Source organism: Stegodyphus dumicola, chromosome 4 (assembly GCF_044657685.1).
Source record: "Stegodyphus dumicola isolate Sdum_Otavi_A_Nest chromosome 4, ASM4465768v1".
Taxonomy (NCBI): domain Eukaryota; kingdom Metazoa; phylum Arthropoda; class Arachnida; order Araneae; family Eresidae; genus Stegodyphus; species Stegodyphus dumicola.
The window spans coordinates 135,256,585-135,278,022 of NC_140771.1; the positions used below are offsets into that span (position 1 = coordinate 135,256,585).

General features: G+C 32.7%; 1 protein-coding gene across 2 annotated transcripts in view; it reads left to right on the forward strand.

Moving 5' to 3' along the window:
• The first annotated feature begins 2,922 nt into the window (after positions 1-2,922).
• The window catches only part of LOC118197356 (glutamate-gated chloride channel-like), a 52,540-nt gene continuing 34,024 nt past the window's right edge, over positions 2,923-21,438 (forward strand). Inside the window, exons 1-4 of one of the 2 annotated variants that reach the window (XM_035368855.2) lie at positions 2,923-3,006; positions 19,955-20,041; positions 20,155-20,252; positions 21,329-21,393. In XM_035368855.2, the coding sequence (XP_035224746.1) occupies positions 2,960-3,006; positions 19,955-20,041; positions 20,155-20,252; positions 21,329-21,393 (297 nt within the window). In that variant the 5' untranslated portion in view covers positions 2,923-2,959. Of the gene's footprint in view, positions 3,007-5,857; positions 6,040-19,954; positions 20,042-20,154; positions 20,253-21,328; positions 21,394-21,438 lie in introns of those variants that run through there. The other variant, XM_035368856.2, reaches the window with a different exon arrangement.

Consider the following 21,438-nt stretch of genomic DNA (forward strand, 5'->3'; position numbering starts at 1 on the left):
ACCTGAACTTGTGAAAACCACCACGGCTGCAATACTGAAATAGAGACTGTAAAAGAATATTTCATATTTTTAATTACTTATGAAACGTAATAATAATTGTATTGAATGTGAGATATTTCTCTTTGAAAAGGGAAAAACCAACTATAACACTTACCTATAAAGCGATCGGATTAAAAGATTAAAACTTTTTGCAATCGGACTACTCAGATGTTTATTTTTCAAGATCATAATAATATACATCAAAATTTTTCTAACAAAATATGTCCTTTTTTCAAAGTAAGTTCAAATGAAAAGAATAGACCCTCTGCTATTCAGCATTAGTGGGCTTCACATCATAAATTCAATTTTATTTCAATCGAAATAATCCAAAAAACTTCTTCAGTTGATGAATTACATTTTCTTGAGGCTTACTATATCCATAAACTTTTTGCGCATTATTCAGTGACTTAAATTCTAACCAGTCTTTCTTACCCATGTATAAGGATATTATTTCTGATTCTATTTTTTGTGCCTACATGAAAAAACGGGCCTCGCTTCTTTTCATAATTTTTTTTTCTGTTTCATTATGGAGGGCACTATGGCTACTTACTAGGACATTCTCGAAAATTCTTTAATCTCTCCTTTTATTTTTGATACTCGACTTTCACTTAGCTGCAAGTGAAGGAGGCGATATTGTCAAATACCTGAAAGCGCTTCTGCTAAAGCGCTTCTGCTAACAATATTTGTTTCTTTATTAATGTTTTACTTAATATTTCAGTCTTCCCCAGTTGTGGAGTTTTTTGGTATTCATACGAAATATGTTGCACTAAATTCGGCGGAATAAATATCACGCCGTGATAAAATTACTACCATATACATGACCACTAGATTTCGGAATTCAGCAACGATAAATATGGAAACTAGAAGTTTGACATGCAACCTCTTTTTTCTTAAATCACAAAATAGTTTGCCCATTTTGTCCAATGTAAAAAAAAAAAAAAAAAAAAAAAAAAAAAAAAAAAAAATCGAAGATCATTATTGAATGTGTAACATATAAAATAACAACACAAAAGATCATGCCATATGCTTACGCAAATTCATAGAGCAAAATGTAGTAGGTTACAGAATAGAAGACGTGTTTAAGGCCTGCAAAAACTGTAAACACGTATTTTTCCGTCTGCGTGAAACGTTTATGAATACGTTTATCACATATGGGGAATTTTTTGTGGGCTTTCATTTTGGAAATTTTTTCAAATGCTTGCAGTTTCTACTCCTTTATTATCTAATCAGATTTCTAAGAAAGACTTCTAAGTATTTCTAAGAAAAAAAAATAATTTCGCACTCACATGCTAATGAATTTCTTTGGCGCTCACACACTAATGAATTTATTTGCCACTTCACTTAATAATGAATTGTTTGCCATGCACATTTTTGAATATTTTGTCTTAAATATCATGGAAATAACTACTAAATAACCATTTTCTAATTTTGAGTTTAATTATTTTTAATTTGTGCATTTTCTTCCCCAAGAGATCTAAAATAATTTATGAATGTTCTAAAATTCACGTTTCCAGTAAGCAATAAATTATAACTTTTCTTTAAATAAATTATTTAAAAAATGCGTTCCACTCAGTTAGTAACTGAAACAAATTTTTTATTAATTAATATAAGAAAAAAAATAATTTAAATAGTTTTTTATGCATATTTCAATTTGGGAATAAGGAAGATTAAAGGCTGATTTAAAATAATAAATTACAGCATCATTTCCAAAATAATTCAAGAAATATTTGAAATTTCAAATGTGTACACTTTTTTGGAGTACATAGACTGTCTATCTGAAGAGAACATAAATATATTACATAAAGCACGTGATTTGTTTTTATTCTCATGGGGAGTTCGTATTTACACTTTTCAGGTACTTCTCGTTGCTCACTTTTACGTGTATATTGCACGTTTTATCAGCAGCATTATCTATAAAAGTGACGGATATAGTTAGAAATTTTATGGATTTTAAACTCAAGACAATAAATCACTAACTCACACGTACAGAAATAAAAAAGAAAGATATTCTTTGGAAAATATTTTTTGAATGATACAATTAAAATTTAATGTGTAATTTTGTAAATATATATTTTTGTGCTTCAAAAAAAATAAAAATAAAGTTGCATAAGGTGGTCGTAAACTTAATCTCATTTGAAGTTCTACTACAAATAGTTAGAAGGAACAGTTTAATTTATATTTTTTTATTGGATTTGAGTAAAGGTAAAGTATTTAAATGGGTAAAGTAAAGTATTAAAATTTATTTTACACAAAATACATGTACATTCAAAATAACTTTATTTAGTGTCTGTTTATTGAAATATAGAAAAGTATGCGACTTCTATAAACCTATAATTATTTTATTGTCTGAAATAATAAACAGAAGAATTATTCATTGCCATTTTAAATGAGAAAGAAGCATTTTCCAAGATTAAGCATTTTTCAGTTTATAAAGAAGGATTAATTAGAGCAAAGCGAGCCGGATCTATGAGTATTCTGGAGATACCTTCTTAGCAAATTGATTTGTATACATGTCACACACGGGGAAAGCAACAAACTCCGAGCTTAAGTTAAACAACTAGTATTCAGCAGCTCATCTATTCCACCGTTTGATGATATCTTGAGTAACTAAAGGGTAGAAAAATTATTATTTCTTTCTGTTTATATTGAAAAATTCAGATTTCGTGGTGCCTCCTGACATTTTATTTTTGTTAAAGATGACTGTTTTTCTGGATTTACAGATTCAATTAAAATGAGAACTATTCAGATATGTTCATCGTAACTCTTAATAATCGAATTATGCAGAAAGGACAGGAAGGGAAAAAAATTCACAGTGGCGGTTAGCTATAAAATCATAATTTAAGTGATGAAAATGTCCTTGAGAGGAAGTTTGACTAAACTGAATGTCCGCTTTTGCAATCACAATACACACCAAAGCGAAATGATTCCCATTTTTGATGTGTTCTTTCTTCAGGATTGTGCTCTGATGTGAGTACCTGACATATTTCCTTTTATTTCCTTAAATTTCTGAATCGAATTTTTTTAAATTTTGAAAAGTTTATATCCTTAAAAATCCTAATATATTTTTTTCTCTTACATTTGAGCTGTTTACACAAATGAACATGTTTACACCGCTTATATTACTTTATCTTAGGCTTCATCAATTTAAAAACCTGGTATCTCTAGTTTTAAAATTTGCTAATTCCGCGGGTAGGCAGTTTTGATGAGTGGAAACATAGTAATATCTAAAAAATGAAGTTTACAAAAGAAAAGGGATAGGAAAAGAATAAGAATTCCAACTTTGGTATTATTTTTTAAAGCAAAAATTGCGAATTAAATAAATATTTCCCGTTGTTGAATAATACTTTTGTACTATTCAACTAGTTTCTAGTATTCCTGTGTACTTTTGTAAGATTCTTGTAAGATTTAGTTCTTTTTTTTTTCTGATTTTCAAATTCAAACACTTTAAATTAACTCAAAAATTTATCACTCTCACATGATATGAATTATTAATCATTAATTCATTTCCGTACTTATAGCATTTTAAATTTATACGAAAATATTCATGTTAAAATATCTGATTATTATAAAAAGAAGAAAAGAACATTTAAAAATTTGAATTTGCGAAATTTAACCTCAGATTAGCATTAATTCTGTAACACACTCTATGTATGTTTTTGAAAAGGCGAATGGATCCGTCGAAATTTTAATATTAAGCAAAATTCAGCATTACATTAAGATTTTTCTACGAAATAAATTCCAATTGTAAGGTTAAATCTTGCCAGCATTTGCTAGCTAGCACAGTTGCTGTCCTCTACTGTTTTTGTAATATCATTTGTCTCAAGATAACTTACTTTAATTATAGATATTAAATAAGCACAAGATTTTATAGATATATTTTAATTGGAAATAATCATTTTAGATGTTGCTAAAATTTCCTTTTATTAATAATATTGTAGAGACATTAGGATTTTTGAAAGCAAGCAAGATGAAAAATGAGCAACCGCTTCGCCGGGAATCGAACCACGGACCTCTGGAATACCGGCCCAGCGTGCATAACCACTACACCACGAAAGCACGCTAGAAAAGTGGAAGAAATACCTTATATACTCTCCTTTTTAAAGGGCGACTGGGGTTTTTAGGGGACACAATTGCCAAATCCTGGGTGTGAAGAATCCTCATTCAACCCCCTTTTAGTTTGGGGGCCACTGTAGAGACATTAGGTATATTTTTGGAAGCAGGCAAGATGAAAAATTAACAAGCCTTCGCCGGGAATCGAACCACGGACCTCTGGAATACCGGCCCAGCGTGCAAGCCACTTCACCACGAAGGCATGCTAGGAAAGTGAGAGAAATACCTTATAATATTAATCAGTTAAAATATTTTAAATATATTTATAAAGATTTATGTTAATTAACCGAATTATCATTTTAGCTTCACTGTAACTTCTATCTTATCAGAAAGCAAATTAATTAAAGTATATCTAAATGCAACTCTTTTATATATGTTACCGACAAAGTATGAAACGCAGGCATTTTAGAGAATACCTAGGCATTTTACAGAATGCCCGTAGTTTTTACGCAAAGTACGAAGTATGAGAATCATTATATACTTTATCTAGGCATTTTATATAATACCTAGGCATTCTATGGAATGGCAAATGCTCTTTAGGCAAAGAATGAAAAAAAGATCATAATAAATCTTATTTAAATGTCATTCATTCCTTAAAAATACCAATGCTATTTTGATAAAATAATGAAAGAGTGTCTTTAAGAATTTTTTATTCAAAATACGTAAAAAAAATGGAATTTGCTCGAAACAAAATTTATGCCTTTCTTATTAAAGAAAACAAAATTTTCATATAAAAAGTAAGAAATATAAAAAGTTAATAACATGTTTGTTGCAAAGTGGTAGGCTTAAATGATAGTTTGAATGCACTTCATTATTTCACACAAAGACGTTTCATATTTCGGACGTATTCACACATTTTTTCACGCAAAAACATTTATATTTCGGTACTTTCTTTTACGCATATATTTGGAATATGATTTGCCACTTCAACTGGACTGAGCAACTGCAATTGACCAGAGAGGAATTTCGTATGGTCAGGAATACCTTCAATTCTAAGCAAGTTTATCTCGTATATACAGTTGTTTTAAAATTATCTCAGAAATTTCAAGTTGGTAAAAACTATCCTCACCCACACTCATTACAACTGCCAGTATATTGCATGAATTATTATATACTTTCCTTAGGCATTATATATAATAAGGAGATGTAATTTATACTTTTCCAATTTCTCATTTGTCTTCTATAGAATGCTTAGGCAGTGTATGGAACGTCTAATCGTTTCATTCACTGCCGGCCAGTTTTCGGCAACCTGTAAAATGCCTAGGTATTTTACAGAATGCCGGATTTCATACTTTGCCCGTAACATATAATAACAAAGACTATCTGGCAGATATCTTTCACTGTTACTCTGCTACACCTCTCTGCTGCTTGAATTGATTAATTGTTTAGTTTCGATCGGCGGCATTTGCTTCGCGAATACTTGAGGCCCGAATCAAGGCTTATCTAAAGGCTAATTCTATAGGATTAGCATAAATGATTCATTCATTTTGAAAAGGCTATATTTTTAAAAGTATTACACATACACACGTGAAAAATATATGAAAACAAAGTTTCCCGGATAAGTAGAACATTGTTTCATCGCTGAATATCATCTTGTTGGCAAAATCTTTGTTCTCCACTTCTTCCTGCATGTTGACGCAAAAATATAGTCGTCGGGCATAATCCTCTGACTTTAACTGTTGCAGGAACTACACATGGTGAAATGCAACCATTGAAGTAAAATCTTCCACACAGTTTTTTGTGGTATTCTGAACATTTGGTCAATTGACAAGACGAGCATCTGGACAACAATGCTACAAAATATATGGAATGAACTCGATTATCGTCTGGACGTGTGTCGTGTTACCAAAGGGTCACATACTGAATATTTGTAAAGGGTGCATAAACTTGGTGAGTTTGTGGTTCTTTTCATATATCTTTCACGTGTGTACGTGAAATATACTGGTTATCATAAATTAAGGAAAAATCACAAAAATCACGATTACTGAAAACGTTACATGTAGAATTTAATGAAACTTACCCACAATATACAACATATAGTAAGGTATCAAATAACATAAAAAGAAATTACTAGACAAATATGGTAGTATAGAAATTAGCACATGTATAAAATGAACAAATCGAAGGTGTCAGTTTGCTATAGGAAAAGTACCTTCAATATGGAATATGATCACCTCTAAAAGCAATACAGCACATACAGCGATGTGTGATGCTTTCAATTATGCGGTCTATCAGTTCCATAGGAAGCGAGAGCCATTGCTCTTGCAAAGCAGTTGCAAGAGCGGCAACGATCTGAGGGGGCGGATTCAGAGCAACTAGCCGTTTCACTAAAGCATCCCAAACGTGCTCGATATGATTCAAGTCCGGGGATCGAGCTGGCCACTCCATGCGCATAATTATTTCCTGTTGAAGATAATCATCTACGATGTGAGCCCTGTGTGGTCTTGCGTTGTTGTCCTGTAACAGGAAAGCATCACCTATTGCCCCCGCATATGGGGGCACATAAACATCAAGGATGTCATCTCTATAAATCAGAGCATTCACGGTTCCTCTTGGAAAGACATGGAGGTCTGTGCGTCCACCCAAAGAGATGCCACCCCAAACACAAACACTGCCCTTCCGTATGCATCTCTTTCACGGATGTTTGACGGATGATAACGGGATCTAGGTTCTCTTCCATATCAAATAACGCCTACCATCGCTTTCTAGACTAAACCTGGACTCATCTACAAAGAGAACCGCCCTCCATTGATCAGGCGCTCAGTGGACATGTTGTCGTGCCCACTGAAAACGGTCCCTCCTATGGCGTGACGTGAGCGGCACGCAAATGGTTGATCTCCTTGCATACAGACCATCTTCATTAAGCCTTCGACTCACAGTTAACGTTGACACGAACCTTCCGGTGGCTGCAACAAGGGAGGATCTAAGATGAGTCGGAGTAGCGGTTCTACTCCTGCGTGCACATAATGTCAAATATCGGTCATCGGCGCTCGTCGTAGCAGTTGGCCGTCCTTGGCTGAAACTCCTAGATGCCGAATCTGTGGTTTGAAATTGCCTCCAAAGTCTATGAACCACAGAAGGACTCCCATTTAGCCATCTGGCCACTTCTGCTTGACTTTGTCCTGCCTCTAGTCTCCCAATGGCTCTCCATTGCAGTTCTTCTGCAGGCAAGTGATGCCTGGAGGTCATTGTTACGAATTGGCTATCTCAGATTTCTTATGGCCCGGTCACAGTGAAATATGTGGGCTTGCTCTCAAACATGGACTTTATGCTCCTCGCAGATGACGTATTCCGAAAGCAGCGTCACTAATTTTCATATCACAGTTTTACTCAGCTACTCTAACTTGGCAACATATTCAAATTTTACAGGGTTTGGCTTATTTTTGAGGGAGTTATCGCTATTTTTGTGATTTTTCCTTAATTTATGATAACCAGTGTACTTTTGAAAACATAGCCTTTTCAAAACGATTGAATCATTTATACTAGCCCTGTATTTCACGTTTAATTTGAATTGAACATTTGTTTCGTTTTATTGTCAATCTACGGAGATTTGGTTTTATTATAGTAATAAGCGACCAACCTCGAGAAACGAAAGAATAATTTATAATTTTTATGTTAAAGAATTTGAATAAGGAGAAGTAACGCTTCGATGGCACACTAAGGCCACGGTGAAAAATTGAGTTTAAAATACGTAGGATTTTTAACGAATTTTACTGGCGTTTAAAGCCAAGTGTTGAAGTTTATCTACGTATGCACGCTAAAGCGAGAAAAATTGTCAGCAACATTGAACAGTCCCCACAACGTGTCATACTGAATGCTTAAAACACGTGAATTTCAGAAATTTCGGAATGTTTTGTAATGGAAAGAAATAATAGCGAGTCATGGTTCATAAATAAAAAAAAAGGTTGCTTCAGGAATTGGGAAAAATAATGGCGAGTGATCCTGAGTTTGAAAAGGTGCGTAAAATGTTTTTATTCTTATACTTTTTCACGTTAAAAATATCATTAAATTGCCAGAGTTATGTTCAAATATATTTCATAACACGTGACGGTAATTAAAAATATCATATTAGCTCTTACAAAAATCTTAGTTGAATTGCAAATTCTACGCAAGAGGAAGATCTAATGCCCACTTAAAGGCTCAGAAGCTTGCTGCCATATTTCCTTTGTTAAAACTACTCTTTATGAAGATATGCAGTATAATTAATTTTGAAGAAATACCCTCTTGTTGTCCTTCCTTACTTGCAAGTTTACTTGTTAAACCCCATGTCATTACAAAGAAGTTCGAATCTGAAGATTATTTACACATTATTGTGAATAACTTCAATTTTTTATATCTGGAAAGCTTTTATTTTTTTGCTTCTAAAGTCTTATTTTATGCATTTACTCCACTGTCTTCTAATTATTGATATAGGCAACTATGTGAAAGATTTGGAATACTGAAGCTCATTTGAATGTTGAATAATAATAACAAATCTGCGTTTTATTGTATATTGAATAATAAATTTGAACAATAAAATTTAAAGAAAATCGTGTTAACAAAGTAAATACTTATTTTCTCAAACTCCCAAGAAATCTATCTCAGGAACCAACATATGTCATCTGTAAATATATTTTTAAGTATTTATAGAACTCATAAGATTAAAATTAACCAAAAAGGTATCAGAACTTCATTGCCATATAACAATAGGAAAGATAAAATATTTTCGAAGTATCTAAAAGACTATCAAGAGCGCATTATCAAATCACTTGTGGAAACACAATGACATCGCACATAGGTAAATTTCATGGAGCATGATATTATTTCAAATTTTGTGTTCGAAATTTTAGTTGTGATACATGAAAATAAACATTAAGGAATTAAACATGCATTTTCATGTAAATATTCGCATGAAAAATATAAGGAAAAAACATGTACATTTTTAGGAAACTTTTGCATAGTTTCTATTTTTGGTTGTAATACAGATAAATCAGGATAATTTTCTGGAATGAAGACATGCGATTATGAAATTCTTTGAAAAGGCAGAAAGTTAGTAATCACTTCTAAATTTGACTAGAAATCAAAATGTCAAAGATAAATTACAGTAAGAAAATTAACCAAGAATACAACGAAGTATGTGTGTAAATTACTTTGCTAATGAGCTATGAACTTTTTCATTGAGTAGAATTAAGCCATAATCCTCAAAAATTAGTCATGAAAAGTTCAATTTAATTTTTAACATTTTGTTAAAAAACACACTACATTTTGCTAAAAACGCAATGTAATAGTTAAACATTGCTTGAAAATTTCCTGACAGAAGGAAAAAGACATGATATTTACTTAAGTATTCGTATGGTATGTAATAAAAATTAAAGTATGTTTCCCAGCCCATACAAGGCAATAAGTAAATAAAATTTTCTATACTGTGCATTTGGCAGATACGAAATGTATTGGAAAAGAAAAAATGAGTAATATGTTAGCTTCCGACATGGAATCAAACTTCCCAGATAAGCAAACGATATGAAAATTAATTAAAAAGTATAACAAATTATGTATAAAAACAATTCTTCGGAATAAGGTACAAACTTTTTCTGTCTAGTAGAATGTTGTCAGGGAATATCAAATATACTCTACTCTACCTTTAAGATTTTACTAAAAATGCAATAAAGACTTCTGCCTGTTAGTAAAATTTGACTTGAAATTTTGTAGGTAGAATAAAATACAACTTTTTTCAAATATTCATTTGATATGTAATAAAATAAGCCTGGTCTACCAATGCAATACAATAGTTATGTATAATCTTTCGAATCTGATAAAAAAGTAACATTTTGAGTTAAAGAGAAACAGTTTTACAAAATAGTAATTCTTATTTTCCTAGTAATTTAAATCAAAGCATTCTAAAAGCTGATGCTTCTTATGAAGATGGGATACTGATATTTTCTGAGACATATGTCTTATGAAATTAATAAAAATATGTAGGGTTTCCCTTAGTTAAATTAACCGATTATTCAAATTTTTGTTATCTTTCTGAACTTCTTAACTTCCCTCGCATTTCCTCGTCAGGATGCTAATTTAAAGTTAAGTAAGTATTTAAATGGGTGAATCTTAGAGCTTATTCAGAGAGTGTTTTCGCTAGCCAGTGCATGTTACGTTTCTGACCATGCTGATACGCCTTTTGGCCATTTGAATAATTATCAAGCCGGGTAGGTTGTCGAGTCAATCTAGTTAGCCCTACCTTGAAGTGCTAGTTCAGCACTACTCTTTTAGACTTGAATTCATTGCTTCACAACTCCTAAGTTCCACCGCAAGTTGTCGGTGTTATTGTAAAGCACGAATTAAGTGCCTTTCTATTCATAGTTGAGACTAATAAAGGGTTATTTTCACCCTTCTTCTGTGCTGGTATTATTTCACGCCTGTGCGAGACTCGTTCCTAAAACGTTTTCTGCCCCATGTCGATTTTGGAATTTTGTGGCTAACTCAGATAAGTTTTCCAACGTTGTTGGATTTCGAAGCTCAAAGTAGTCCTGGGTCCTGGGTAGAAGTAGTAGTCCTGGGGTAGAAGTCGCGGCAAAATTGTTAAAATGACTTTTTCGTCTGGCCTCTTACCGTACAATATATTAAAAATCTGGACTTTCCGCAAAATAAATTCCGTCAGATTTATAATGAAATTTTCTGAATGACTCAGACTCGAGCTTAGCTCTATCCTTCACTATGAGGAACGCTTTAATTTATGGGTCTTTCAAGTTTTCAAACAATTTGTAACTTTCGCTACCAGGCGCTCATCCAAGATAAATTTGCTAATGCACTCATACTACGTAGCAGCCTGGCCTCTAAGGGCGGACGTGGCGATAGCAACATTTTGTGCTTCTTGTACCGGATGCAGTAAAAAATGTGAATTTAACTGCTCCAGAAAATTTAACAGAGACGTCTTTCCATCAAAACCTGCTGCTGGTTTCAAAGCAGCTCTAAGAGTGTCGACAGAAAACCTGAATCCTTCCATGGGATTCACAATGGTGACGGGGACTTGCGACGCTGTGGGCAGAATTGTAAATCGTGAAGTTTCCTGTGACATCCTGGTTCTTTTTAAACGTTGAACACCAGTGTTAAATCTATGGCGTTTTGGAAGCATAAACTTATAAAAAAGGACTTTTGAAGAATTCTCTTCTAGCGTTTGTAAAATTAAAATAGAGATCAGAAGAAGGATGTACAAGATCCTTTTATTCAAGCATAAAATTAACAAATGATCCAAATTGGATTACAGAAAGCCAACACTTCTGACTTAACAGGAATACGTAACAAGTAATTTCAGGGTGTGATAGGTTAGCCTAACGGCTTACAGAGAATACTTTAACGCGCAAGCAGAGCCCTGGTCTATAGTAACCGGCAAACACATCAACGCCGCTGACGCAAGTTGCCAATAATCACAGCACCTGAGTGTCGACAGAAAACCTGAATCCTTCCATGGGATTCACAATGGTGACGGGGACTTGCGACGCTGTGGGCAGAATTGTAAATCGTGAAGTTTCCTGTGACATCCTGGTTCTTTTTAAACGTTGAACACCAGTGTTAAATCTATGGCGTTTTGGAAGCATAAACTTATAAAAAAGGACTTTTGAAGAATTCTCTTCTAGCGTTTGTAAAATTAAAATAGAGATCAGAAGAAGGATGTACAAGATCCTTTTATTCAAGCATAAAATTAACAAATGATCCAAATTGGATTACAGAAAGCCAACACTTCTGACTTAACAGGAATACGTAACAAGTAATTTCAGGGTGTGATAGGTTAGCCTAACGGCTTACAGAGAATACTTTAACGCGCAAGCAGAGCCCTGGTCTATAGTAACCGGCAAACACATCAACGCCGCTGACGCAAGTTGCCAATAATCACAGCACAAAGTGGCCTGGAATATTCAGACACGCTCTAAAACTAACCTCCAAAACTCTTGCTTAAATAGCACTTCATTCCACCCTAATCTGAATAATTTCTTGCTGTTTCATTTACATTCTGGCATGAAAAGCGTGTTTGAAAAGAGAGTGATAGGAAAGGCTTTTCAACTTAAAATGAACTATTAGTTAATAAATAGCTAAAACTCAGGAACGCTTTAATTTATGAGGAACGCTTTAATTTATGGGTCTTTCAAGTTTTCAAACAATTTGTAACTTTCGCTACCAGGCGCTCATCCAAGATAAATTTGCTAATGCACTCATACTACGTAGCAGCCTGGCCTCTAAGGGCGGACGTGGCGATAGCAACATTTTGTGCTTCTTGTACCGGATGCAGTAAAAAATGTGAATTTAACTGCTCCAGAAAATTTAACAGAGACGTCTTTCCATCAAAACCTGCTGCTGGTTTCAAAGCAGCTCTAAGAGTGTCGACAGAAAACCTGAATCCTTCCATGGGATTCACAATGGTGACGGGGACTTGCGACGCTGTGGTTATATAGGTTAGCCTAACGGCTTACAGAGAATACTTTAACGCGCAAGCAGAGCCCTGGTCTATAGTAACCGGCAAACACATCAACGCCGCTGACGCAAGTTGCCAATAATCACAGCACAAAGTGGCCTGGAATATTCAGACACGCTCTAAAACTAACCTCCAAAACTCTTGCTTAAATAGCACTTCATTCCACCCTAATCTGAATAATTTCTTGCTGTTTCATTTACATTCTGGCATGAAAAGCGTGTTTGAAAAGAGAGTGATAGGAAAGGCTTTTCAACTTAAAATGAACTATTAGTTAATAAATAGCTAAAACTCAGGAACGCTTTAATTTATGAGGAACGCTTTAATTTATGGGTCTTTCAAGTTTTCAAACAATTTGTAACTTTCGCTACCAGGCGCTCATCCAAGATAAATTTGCTAATGCACTCGTACTACGTAGCAGCCTGGCCTCTAAGGGCGGACGTGGCGATAGCAACATTTTGTGCTTCTTGTACCGGATGCAGTAAAAAATGTGAATTTAACTGCTCCAGAAAATTTAACAGAGACGTCTTTCCATCAAAACCTGCTGCTGGTTTCAAAGCAGCTCTAAGAGTGTCGACAGAAAACCTGAATCCTTCCATGGGATTCACAATGGTGACGGGGACTTGCGACGCTGTGGGCAGAATTGTAAATCGTGAAGTTTCCTGTGACATCCTGGTTCTTTTTAAACGTTGAACACCAGTGTTAAATCTATGGCGTTTTGGAAGCATAAACTTATAAAAAAGGACTTTTGAAGAATTCTCTTCTAGCGTTTGTAAAATTAAAATAGAGATCAGAAGAAGGATGTACAAGATCCTTTTATTCAAGCATAAAATTAACAAATGATCCAAATTGGATTACAGAAAGCCAACACTTCTGACTTAACAGGAATACGTAACAAGTAATTTCAGGGTGTGATAGGTTAGCCTAACGGCTTACAGAGAATACTTTAACGCGCAAGCAGAGCCCTGGTCTATAGTAACCGGCAAACACATCAACGCCGCTGACGCAAGTTGCCAATAATCACAGCACAAAGTGGCCTGGAATATTCAGACACGCTCTAAAACTAACCTCCAAAACTCTTGCTTAAATAGCACTTCATTCCACCCTAATCTGAATAATTTCTTGCTGTTTCATTTACATTCTGGCATGAAAAGCGTGTTTGAAAAGAGAGTGATAGGAAAGGCTTTTCAACTTAAAATGAACTATTAGTTAATAAATAGCTAAAACTCACAACACTCAATTCGGTCAGATTTCATTGAAAACGTATTAAAATTTTCTGTTTACTGGTAAAATATTATTTAAATTCTCCAGCTGAAGCGAAACATGACTTCAGATATTCGCATGATTTGGAACAAAAATTAAGAGCAGGACCAGAGGCTGTTTTTAACTGGTTACATGAAAGATATTGAAGAAAAAGGTTTGAGTCAAATTGCAGACATATTTTCAAAAATGCTGTCTTAATTTGTTTTAGTACTGTAAATGAAAACAAATGTTAAAATTAAATTAATACATGGATAAATCTTATGAAAAAATGGCAAATTAATATGAAATATTTTCTTAAAGTCTATGGTAATGGAAAACATTGATAATAAATTTTAAAAATGTTCGTGTAAAGTATCTTATAACTTTGCTACCTATCTGCGAATTCATAAAATGCAACAAAAAATAATTCATCACGTTAGCTTTTTACGTACTATATCCGTTGTCATTCAAATCACTTTTGCTTTTGAGCTGTAATGTTTCTGAGCCTAAATCTTCAGAAGACGAAATAACTCTGATTTATCAACTTGTGCCTATAAATAATGTGTTAAAAATACTTTATTATTTTTTTATGCCCAGTTCGGCAAACTGGTTAAGGACTTGTTTCATACGTAACATATGCAGAGAAAACATTCATTTTTTTGCTCATGTTTGCATACTCAAATGCTTACATTTTGCTATAATTCTGAAATTTTCTTATTCCATTTTATATTTCAATACCTTTTTTAGCTTGGGAAAAAAACTTTCGGTGGATATTGCATATGTTTCCTTTACGTCTGGGACTGTTCTAATAATTTACATTATAAACTAATGTGAATAAAATACCTAATTATATAGAAATTATCTTGAATGTTTGCTTAACCTAAACCGAAGGATGCTGCCCATATGCAGAACAGAGCAAGTTTTGGGTTAGAATACTCTTCATGATTGCATTTTTTTCTTAGTCTTTCACATGCTTTACCGTATTTATCAATTAAGGTCTTGGTGTTTATATCTACCTATCTTATCTTTTCTCTGGTTTGTTAAGTATTTCTGTTTGAGTATTTATATTTTAAATTTTTTATATGATATTAAAGTACATGTTTATTTTGATCAATGCATGGAGAAACGAGGAACACTAATACGGAATGGTTCTAATCTTTCATACTAACTCTCCTTTTCTTAAGAATAGAGCCGGTTAAAAGATAAAAATGTGTTTCATACTTTATCAAACACATTTTGTTTACTTTATATGTGTCATGTTCATGATAAATAAAATGTCATAATCTATGTTCAAAGAATTTTTTGACTCATTTGTTTAATAAAAATAATGCTGTCTTGAAAATGTGGCCTTTTTTACATCAAGTCGTAGTTAAATATGTTAGAAGTTTGTTTAAGATACCTACTATGCTTAATTGTTACATGAAGTTAATGCCAATATTGCCTGCTATGTATGATGTTTATGATTATCTGCTAAGGAATATGTCAAATCTTCTCATGTTCTACGATAAATTAAATGTAAAGCGTTTTCAAAGAGCTGCAAAGTTTCAATGTTTAAATAAAGTAAGGTCAATTTGAAATGCAAATCAGAATGGATGTGTTAAAAATTTTACGTTCACTGCTCTGCTGGATTATTATTTGGAATTCAATTCATATGATGCTTACACGTGATTTTTTTCTAACTGCGATAAACTGAAATATTCTCTAATATTCTGAAATATTCAATCAGATATTCTCAAAAAGCTGTGAGAGTTCAGTATGAAATAAAATGATGTCAGTCTGAAATGGTTGTTTTTTTAGTTTAAGTTTGAATTGATACGCTAAAAGGCTTGGAGATTATTTAAATTTAATTGGGATACTGTCAGGAAAAAATATTAAAAGTTTAGAAATTTTTATATTTCAAGTTCAGGAAAGAAGACACCTTTCATTTCTATGCTCGCACATCAATTAACTGTGCATTTCAGACTTTGTCTTGGGTTCTTCCTTACAGATCTAGTTATGATTCGAATTAGAATAATACGCTACAGTTTTGAAATTCTCTTCATTTCTATGTATCTTGTTAAGAAAGTTAAGAGTGTGATTCGAAAGGCTACGCAGATTCAAAAGAGCTACAATGCTTGCATAATATAAACAGAAAGAACGATTTGGAAGAGCTAAATTCGAAAAGCTACAGTGTTTGAGCAAAACGAGCAGTGAAACGGATTTTGGAATTAGCTTGGAAAACCGAGAAATCTAGATGCATCAAATAAATCACTCAGGATAAATAGTCAGGATTAATTTAGTAATTAAGCTATTGAAAAATGTCTCGGTGTTTAAAGGCGTGACTAAATACATGTTTAAAATATGCATGCATAATTGTGCAGTGGATTAAGTCTCCTTCAAAAGCACTTTCCTTGTGGGTCTAAATAGTGATTTAGAACAGCATTTCTATTTCCGGCACTTTTTTCCCGAAATGTTGTTGAAAATCTATGTTTCATTCTCACCAGTTACGTACGAAAACTTTTATTTCTGTTTTTGTCTTACTATTTTTGGGTCATCTATTACATTTTCCTGTCTAACTTTGGATTTATGATACGTTTCAAAGATGTTTTATTTTGAAGTATAAACTCAGGTATGTTAAAATTTGAATCTGCAAGTTCGAATATAATAGTTATTATGAGGCTGTGCTGTAGATGGTAGTATCCTGTTAAGCAATCCGAGTGAAGTCTCCACAAGATGAAAATCAAGTTTTAACTTACGTTTGGTGGTTTAAGGTAAGTTGTGAAATTGTTTCAGAGTTAGTCTGTGTTAGTAATATAAGTGACTCTTTCTGTTGAATAAAAGAGAGAGTCCTTATTATATTCATATACATATCTCTAGCATAAAATACTATATATAACATAATATGAAATGTAATTTTTTTGTATGTATTTGAACTAAACTGGTTATAAATACCCATGTATTGATTTAAATAGACGTTATGCCATGAAAATTTGTCAAGTCTGAATTATAAGGTTTGATTCAAAGCTTGTAGGTCTTGCTGTAAAGAAATTTGTGAAAGTCACTTTTTGAAAAAAAGCATCAGAAATGTAATATGAATATGTTTTAAAAGAAAAAAAGAAAATTAAATATAAGGAAAAATATAATATGTAAATAGAAAGTAGAAACTATAAAATTTACATTTGCTTCACATAGTTTGGCGAATCCTTTGGATAAGAGTAAAATGTGTAAAAGAGGTGATGAGGTGATGTTTAGCACAGACGTAGACTGGTCATCCCTTTGAATAAAAGTAAGATGTATAAAAGGGATTCCGTGATGCTTTGTAATTATGTTTCGAAAGTTAGTACACTCATTAGTAATTAGTATAATACATGAGAAGGAAAGTTCTGAACATTTCCGATTAAGTGTTAGTAGTATGAAAATTAAGATATGCAATATTTTGATTAATTATTCCAATTAAATTATCTAGCATGAACATTATACATACTAGTTTAAGTCGATTTTAATCTGCAGTAAATGTTATCCATAATGACCTGCAGAGTAAAATGATTTTCATACTAATTACAGTTTAAATTTCGTAGACAGAATAACATATGCAAGCTTACTGTTGGGAAATGTAACACCAATACGTATTTAAAACAAGAGAAAATTAAGTGCAAAATAAAAATTAACAAGAAAAAATTTTTAAAGTATAAAAAACTTTAATTTGTTAAACGAAAATGAAAAAATCGAAAAGAAAGAAATGAGAAGTTATTTTCGGAAAACAAAATAGAAATGATGAAAGAGGAACAAAAAATTGCACATGAGTAAATAGAAAAATATAAAAATTATATTTAATGTATACAAGTTTAATTATTTTATATTAAATTTAATGTATGGTATAAGGTATTTCTCCCGCCTTCCTAGCGTGCCTTCGTGGTGAAGTGGCTTGCCCACTGGGCCGGTATTCCAGAGGTCCGCGGTTCGGTTCCAGGCTAAAGCGTTGCTAATTTTTCATCTTGCCTGTTTCCAAAATACCTAATGTCTCTACAACAGTTTAATGTACAATTTTTTTTTAAAGTAAAAAAAAGCGGAGAGGTAAAATTAAACTTGTTAAAAAAATATTACTTTTGTAAAATAAAAAAAAGTGAAGAGGAGAAATAATTGGAAAAACTTTTGTAAAGTAAGAGAGTGAAAAGGAAAGAAACGTAAAATGGAATTTGCGCAAGCTGGAATTTGAATAGAGATGACATTTGTTCACTGATAGCGTTTTTTTCAAACAGTGACGTCATGGTTGCTTTTCCACTCAATGCGATAATCTAGTTCAGAGTTTCTTAAACTGTGGGTCGCGGGATCTGCAGCAGAGGATCGCCAAAAATGTTAGCGGTTTTTGATATTTCTTTAACTTATTATAATAACTTTACAATTATCAAAGATTTTTACTGTCGACACTGGGTCACCTTCCGAACCTCATTCAATTTTTACTTTTTTTAGTTACTTTGTAAGGATTATGTTAATTTAATTAACAGCTAAATTTTGAGTTAAACTTCCTTTCCTATCGCTTCTTAATTTCATCTTACCACTTTCGGCCAGAACGTAGTCTTAGAATCACGTTAGAATGCAAATGAGGAAGAGCGCTATTTAACCACGAAGTTCTATTGTCTCAGTGAGAAAGAACCAGAGATTCTGGTTAGCACGCGTTCACCTTTTTAGACTACTCTCTTTTAAGCTATTATTACGCTCGGCCCTTAATAGCTTCGCAGTCAATTTATAGAGACATTAGGTATTCTTAGAAGCAGGTGAGCTGAAAAATGAGCAATCGCCCTCGCCGGGAATCGAACCACGGACCTCTGGAAATACCGGTCCAGCGTGCAGAACCACTACACCAAGAAAGCACGCCAGGAAAGCCGGAGAAATACCTTATAAATTAGCGCTAAGGGGCCAACTCCGTTAGAATTTTGATAGCTTCGGCTATATCTTTTTAGTTGAGATTAGTTAAGTTTTAATTCTTAGTTTCCTAAGTTGAAGGGCGAGTGTCGGCTTTATTGTACAACTCCAAGACGGAGTTCTGTTAAACTTTAGTTGGAATAATAAAGGGTTTTTCACCCTTCTCACTTGTTGTTTTCTACTTCACTAACTCAAGCGATTATTCGTTTACTAGTTCTTAAGATTCTTCACATTCAACTGTCACGCAGTACGGATTCTTTAAAACTTTTACATCAAAGGCTCAGATCCGTATTTTATTACCAATGACAACGGTTTTTATGGCAGATTAGCCTTGAAAACGCATCTCCAAATACTTGAATACATTATTGTTTGTGGGAAAATTCAAAGCATTTGGAATAACTCGAAAAGAGATGCGTCATAAGTTCAAATAAAAGTTGTTTGACATGATACAAATGCTACTGGAATTTGTTTAGTAGTATCTGAACACTAAAGGGCTGTCATCAAAGGTTTTTTTTTCGGTGAGTGGCAACATTTCCAACGTGTTGTAGTAGACATTGCAAAAACAAAGTTTAATGGATTTGCTTCCGCTCATTTACGTTTGCTATTTAGAGAAATCACTAAGTTTTGTTTTTAAGCATTAAATTACGAATTTATCTGAAAACCATAAAAAGGAAATAATTTGCGGATTGTTGCCAAATACTGATAAAAGTCTTAAAGCTTCTGAGAGAAATTCTGCAAGGGATTTGTTGCTGCATGAGCTTATTTTAAATGGATCATACTCGGTATATTTGCATCACAGTAACATTAAGGTAGTTTATAATATTCATATATCAGAGTATTCTTTAAAAATAATTACTGTTCTAGTACTCAGTAATATCAATACTGCATTATCCTGTAATTACTTGCTATGTTATCAAAATTAAGACTGTGAATGTACAGTACTAATGAGAAGGAGCAAGCGAAAGAGTATTCACAAGACTAAGGAATGCCAAAACATTTCTTTTCCTTCATAATTGTTATATTTTTAGTTTAATTGGCTAATGATAGAAAAGGAAAGGGAAATTAAATAATTAAATTTTAAGCATAACCAATTTCATGTAAGTATTTAGTACGTAAAAAATTTTGGTGTAACAAAATTACGGTTTTGTAAAGTTTTTATATCAAAAGTACATTATTATTAATGCATTCTCAAAGAATAATCGGAACATATTTCCTTTGCAGCATTTCTAGAAAGTTGACAAGTGTGAAAATGGTTCTTCGAACTCGAGTACTATTATTAATTTTACTTTTATTCTGTTACAGTGCACAGTAAGTAATTTTTATCTTCACAGCTTATCACAGCGATCAGTTATAAAACCTCAATACTTTGTTTAATATACTTGGAGATGTATGTCTTGTCTAAAATATTTACCATCCTACAGGTCAGGAACTTCGTCATTTGCAGAGCGAAAGATTATTTTAGACAGCATATTTCGCGATTATGATCTTCGCATTCGTCCAGATGGGAAAAATGGAACAAGTAATTAATACATTTTTCTTCTCAACTGATATATGCATGTAACATGAACATTAGGTAAAAAAATAAAATATATGACATTAATTTTTGGTGCTAATCATATGATTTTTATACTTATTTACTTTACTATTATTTTATTAGCTACTATTTTTGATATTTGATATTTACATACTTAATTTTGGCTTGTTATTATTTAAGTAATCTTATTCGAACAGCTTTCTTTTTCTTTACTTTATATTCTGTTCTATCTAAGCTGTTTTATTATTGGAAATTCCTCCCAAACAAACTTAACAACTTTATGCGAAAAGAATTTAAAAAAATTAATGTCTGACTATGACCATCATAAACGTTTTAGCTGGTGTATACGTACTTTGCTTCGCTTATTTACATAGGTTACTCGAAAAGTTGGTAAATAGGTATGAGTTCATAATACAAAGTATCTTTTGTATATATTTATTTCAATATAATTTAATGGTAGTAGGTAAACTTATTTAATAGAAAATACGCAAAATGGCACAGTATCAATACAGTTTTTCTAAAATACTCTTTCTCGTATCTCCCTCCTTAGCTGCGTGAGGCAGATAGCCCTCGTATGCTTTGCAATAATGAAATAAACCAAAACCGAGCCTTATTTGTGCGCTTTTAAATATAACATTCTTGTAGATGTTTCAGCAGAGTGCCAAAGAGTATCCATCATATACAACATAAATGATACATTTATGAATTATTACTTGTAAGTAAACTTTATGAACTTGAAAAGAGGCGTACCTCTTTTATTGTGTTTCGCACACGCGGCGCTTTTTCATAAAACGAAGGTTATGTTGCCATCCCGCATTGAGTTATTTGACCAACTATATTTTCTCAATTGTATTTGCCTCTCAATTGTTTTCTCACTTTTTTGTCAACTTTTGGTGAGTGTTACCGTATTCAAGATTTTTGGTTTACTATTAAATTAAAGGACATTATTTTTTAGAGGGACTTAAATGACCAGGTTGAAATTTCTTAGTATCTGAAAAGTTAGATGTTAATGTAAGTCTTCTAAGTGTTTTGAAATCTTACTTAGTATGAATAATATTTAGATCCTGTGGTAGTGAGAGTCAATATGTACGTGAGGCGGATAAGCAACATCGACGAATCTAAAATGGTAAGTTAAAAAAAAAAAATACTAAAATATCAACTGAAAATTATA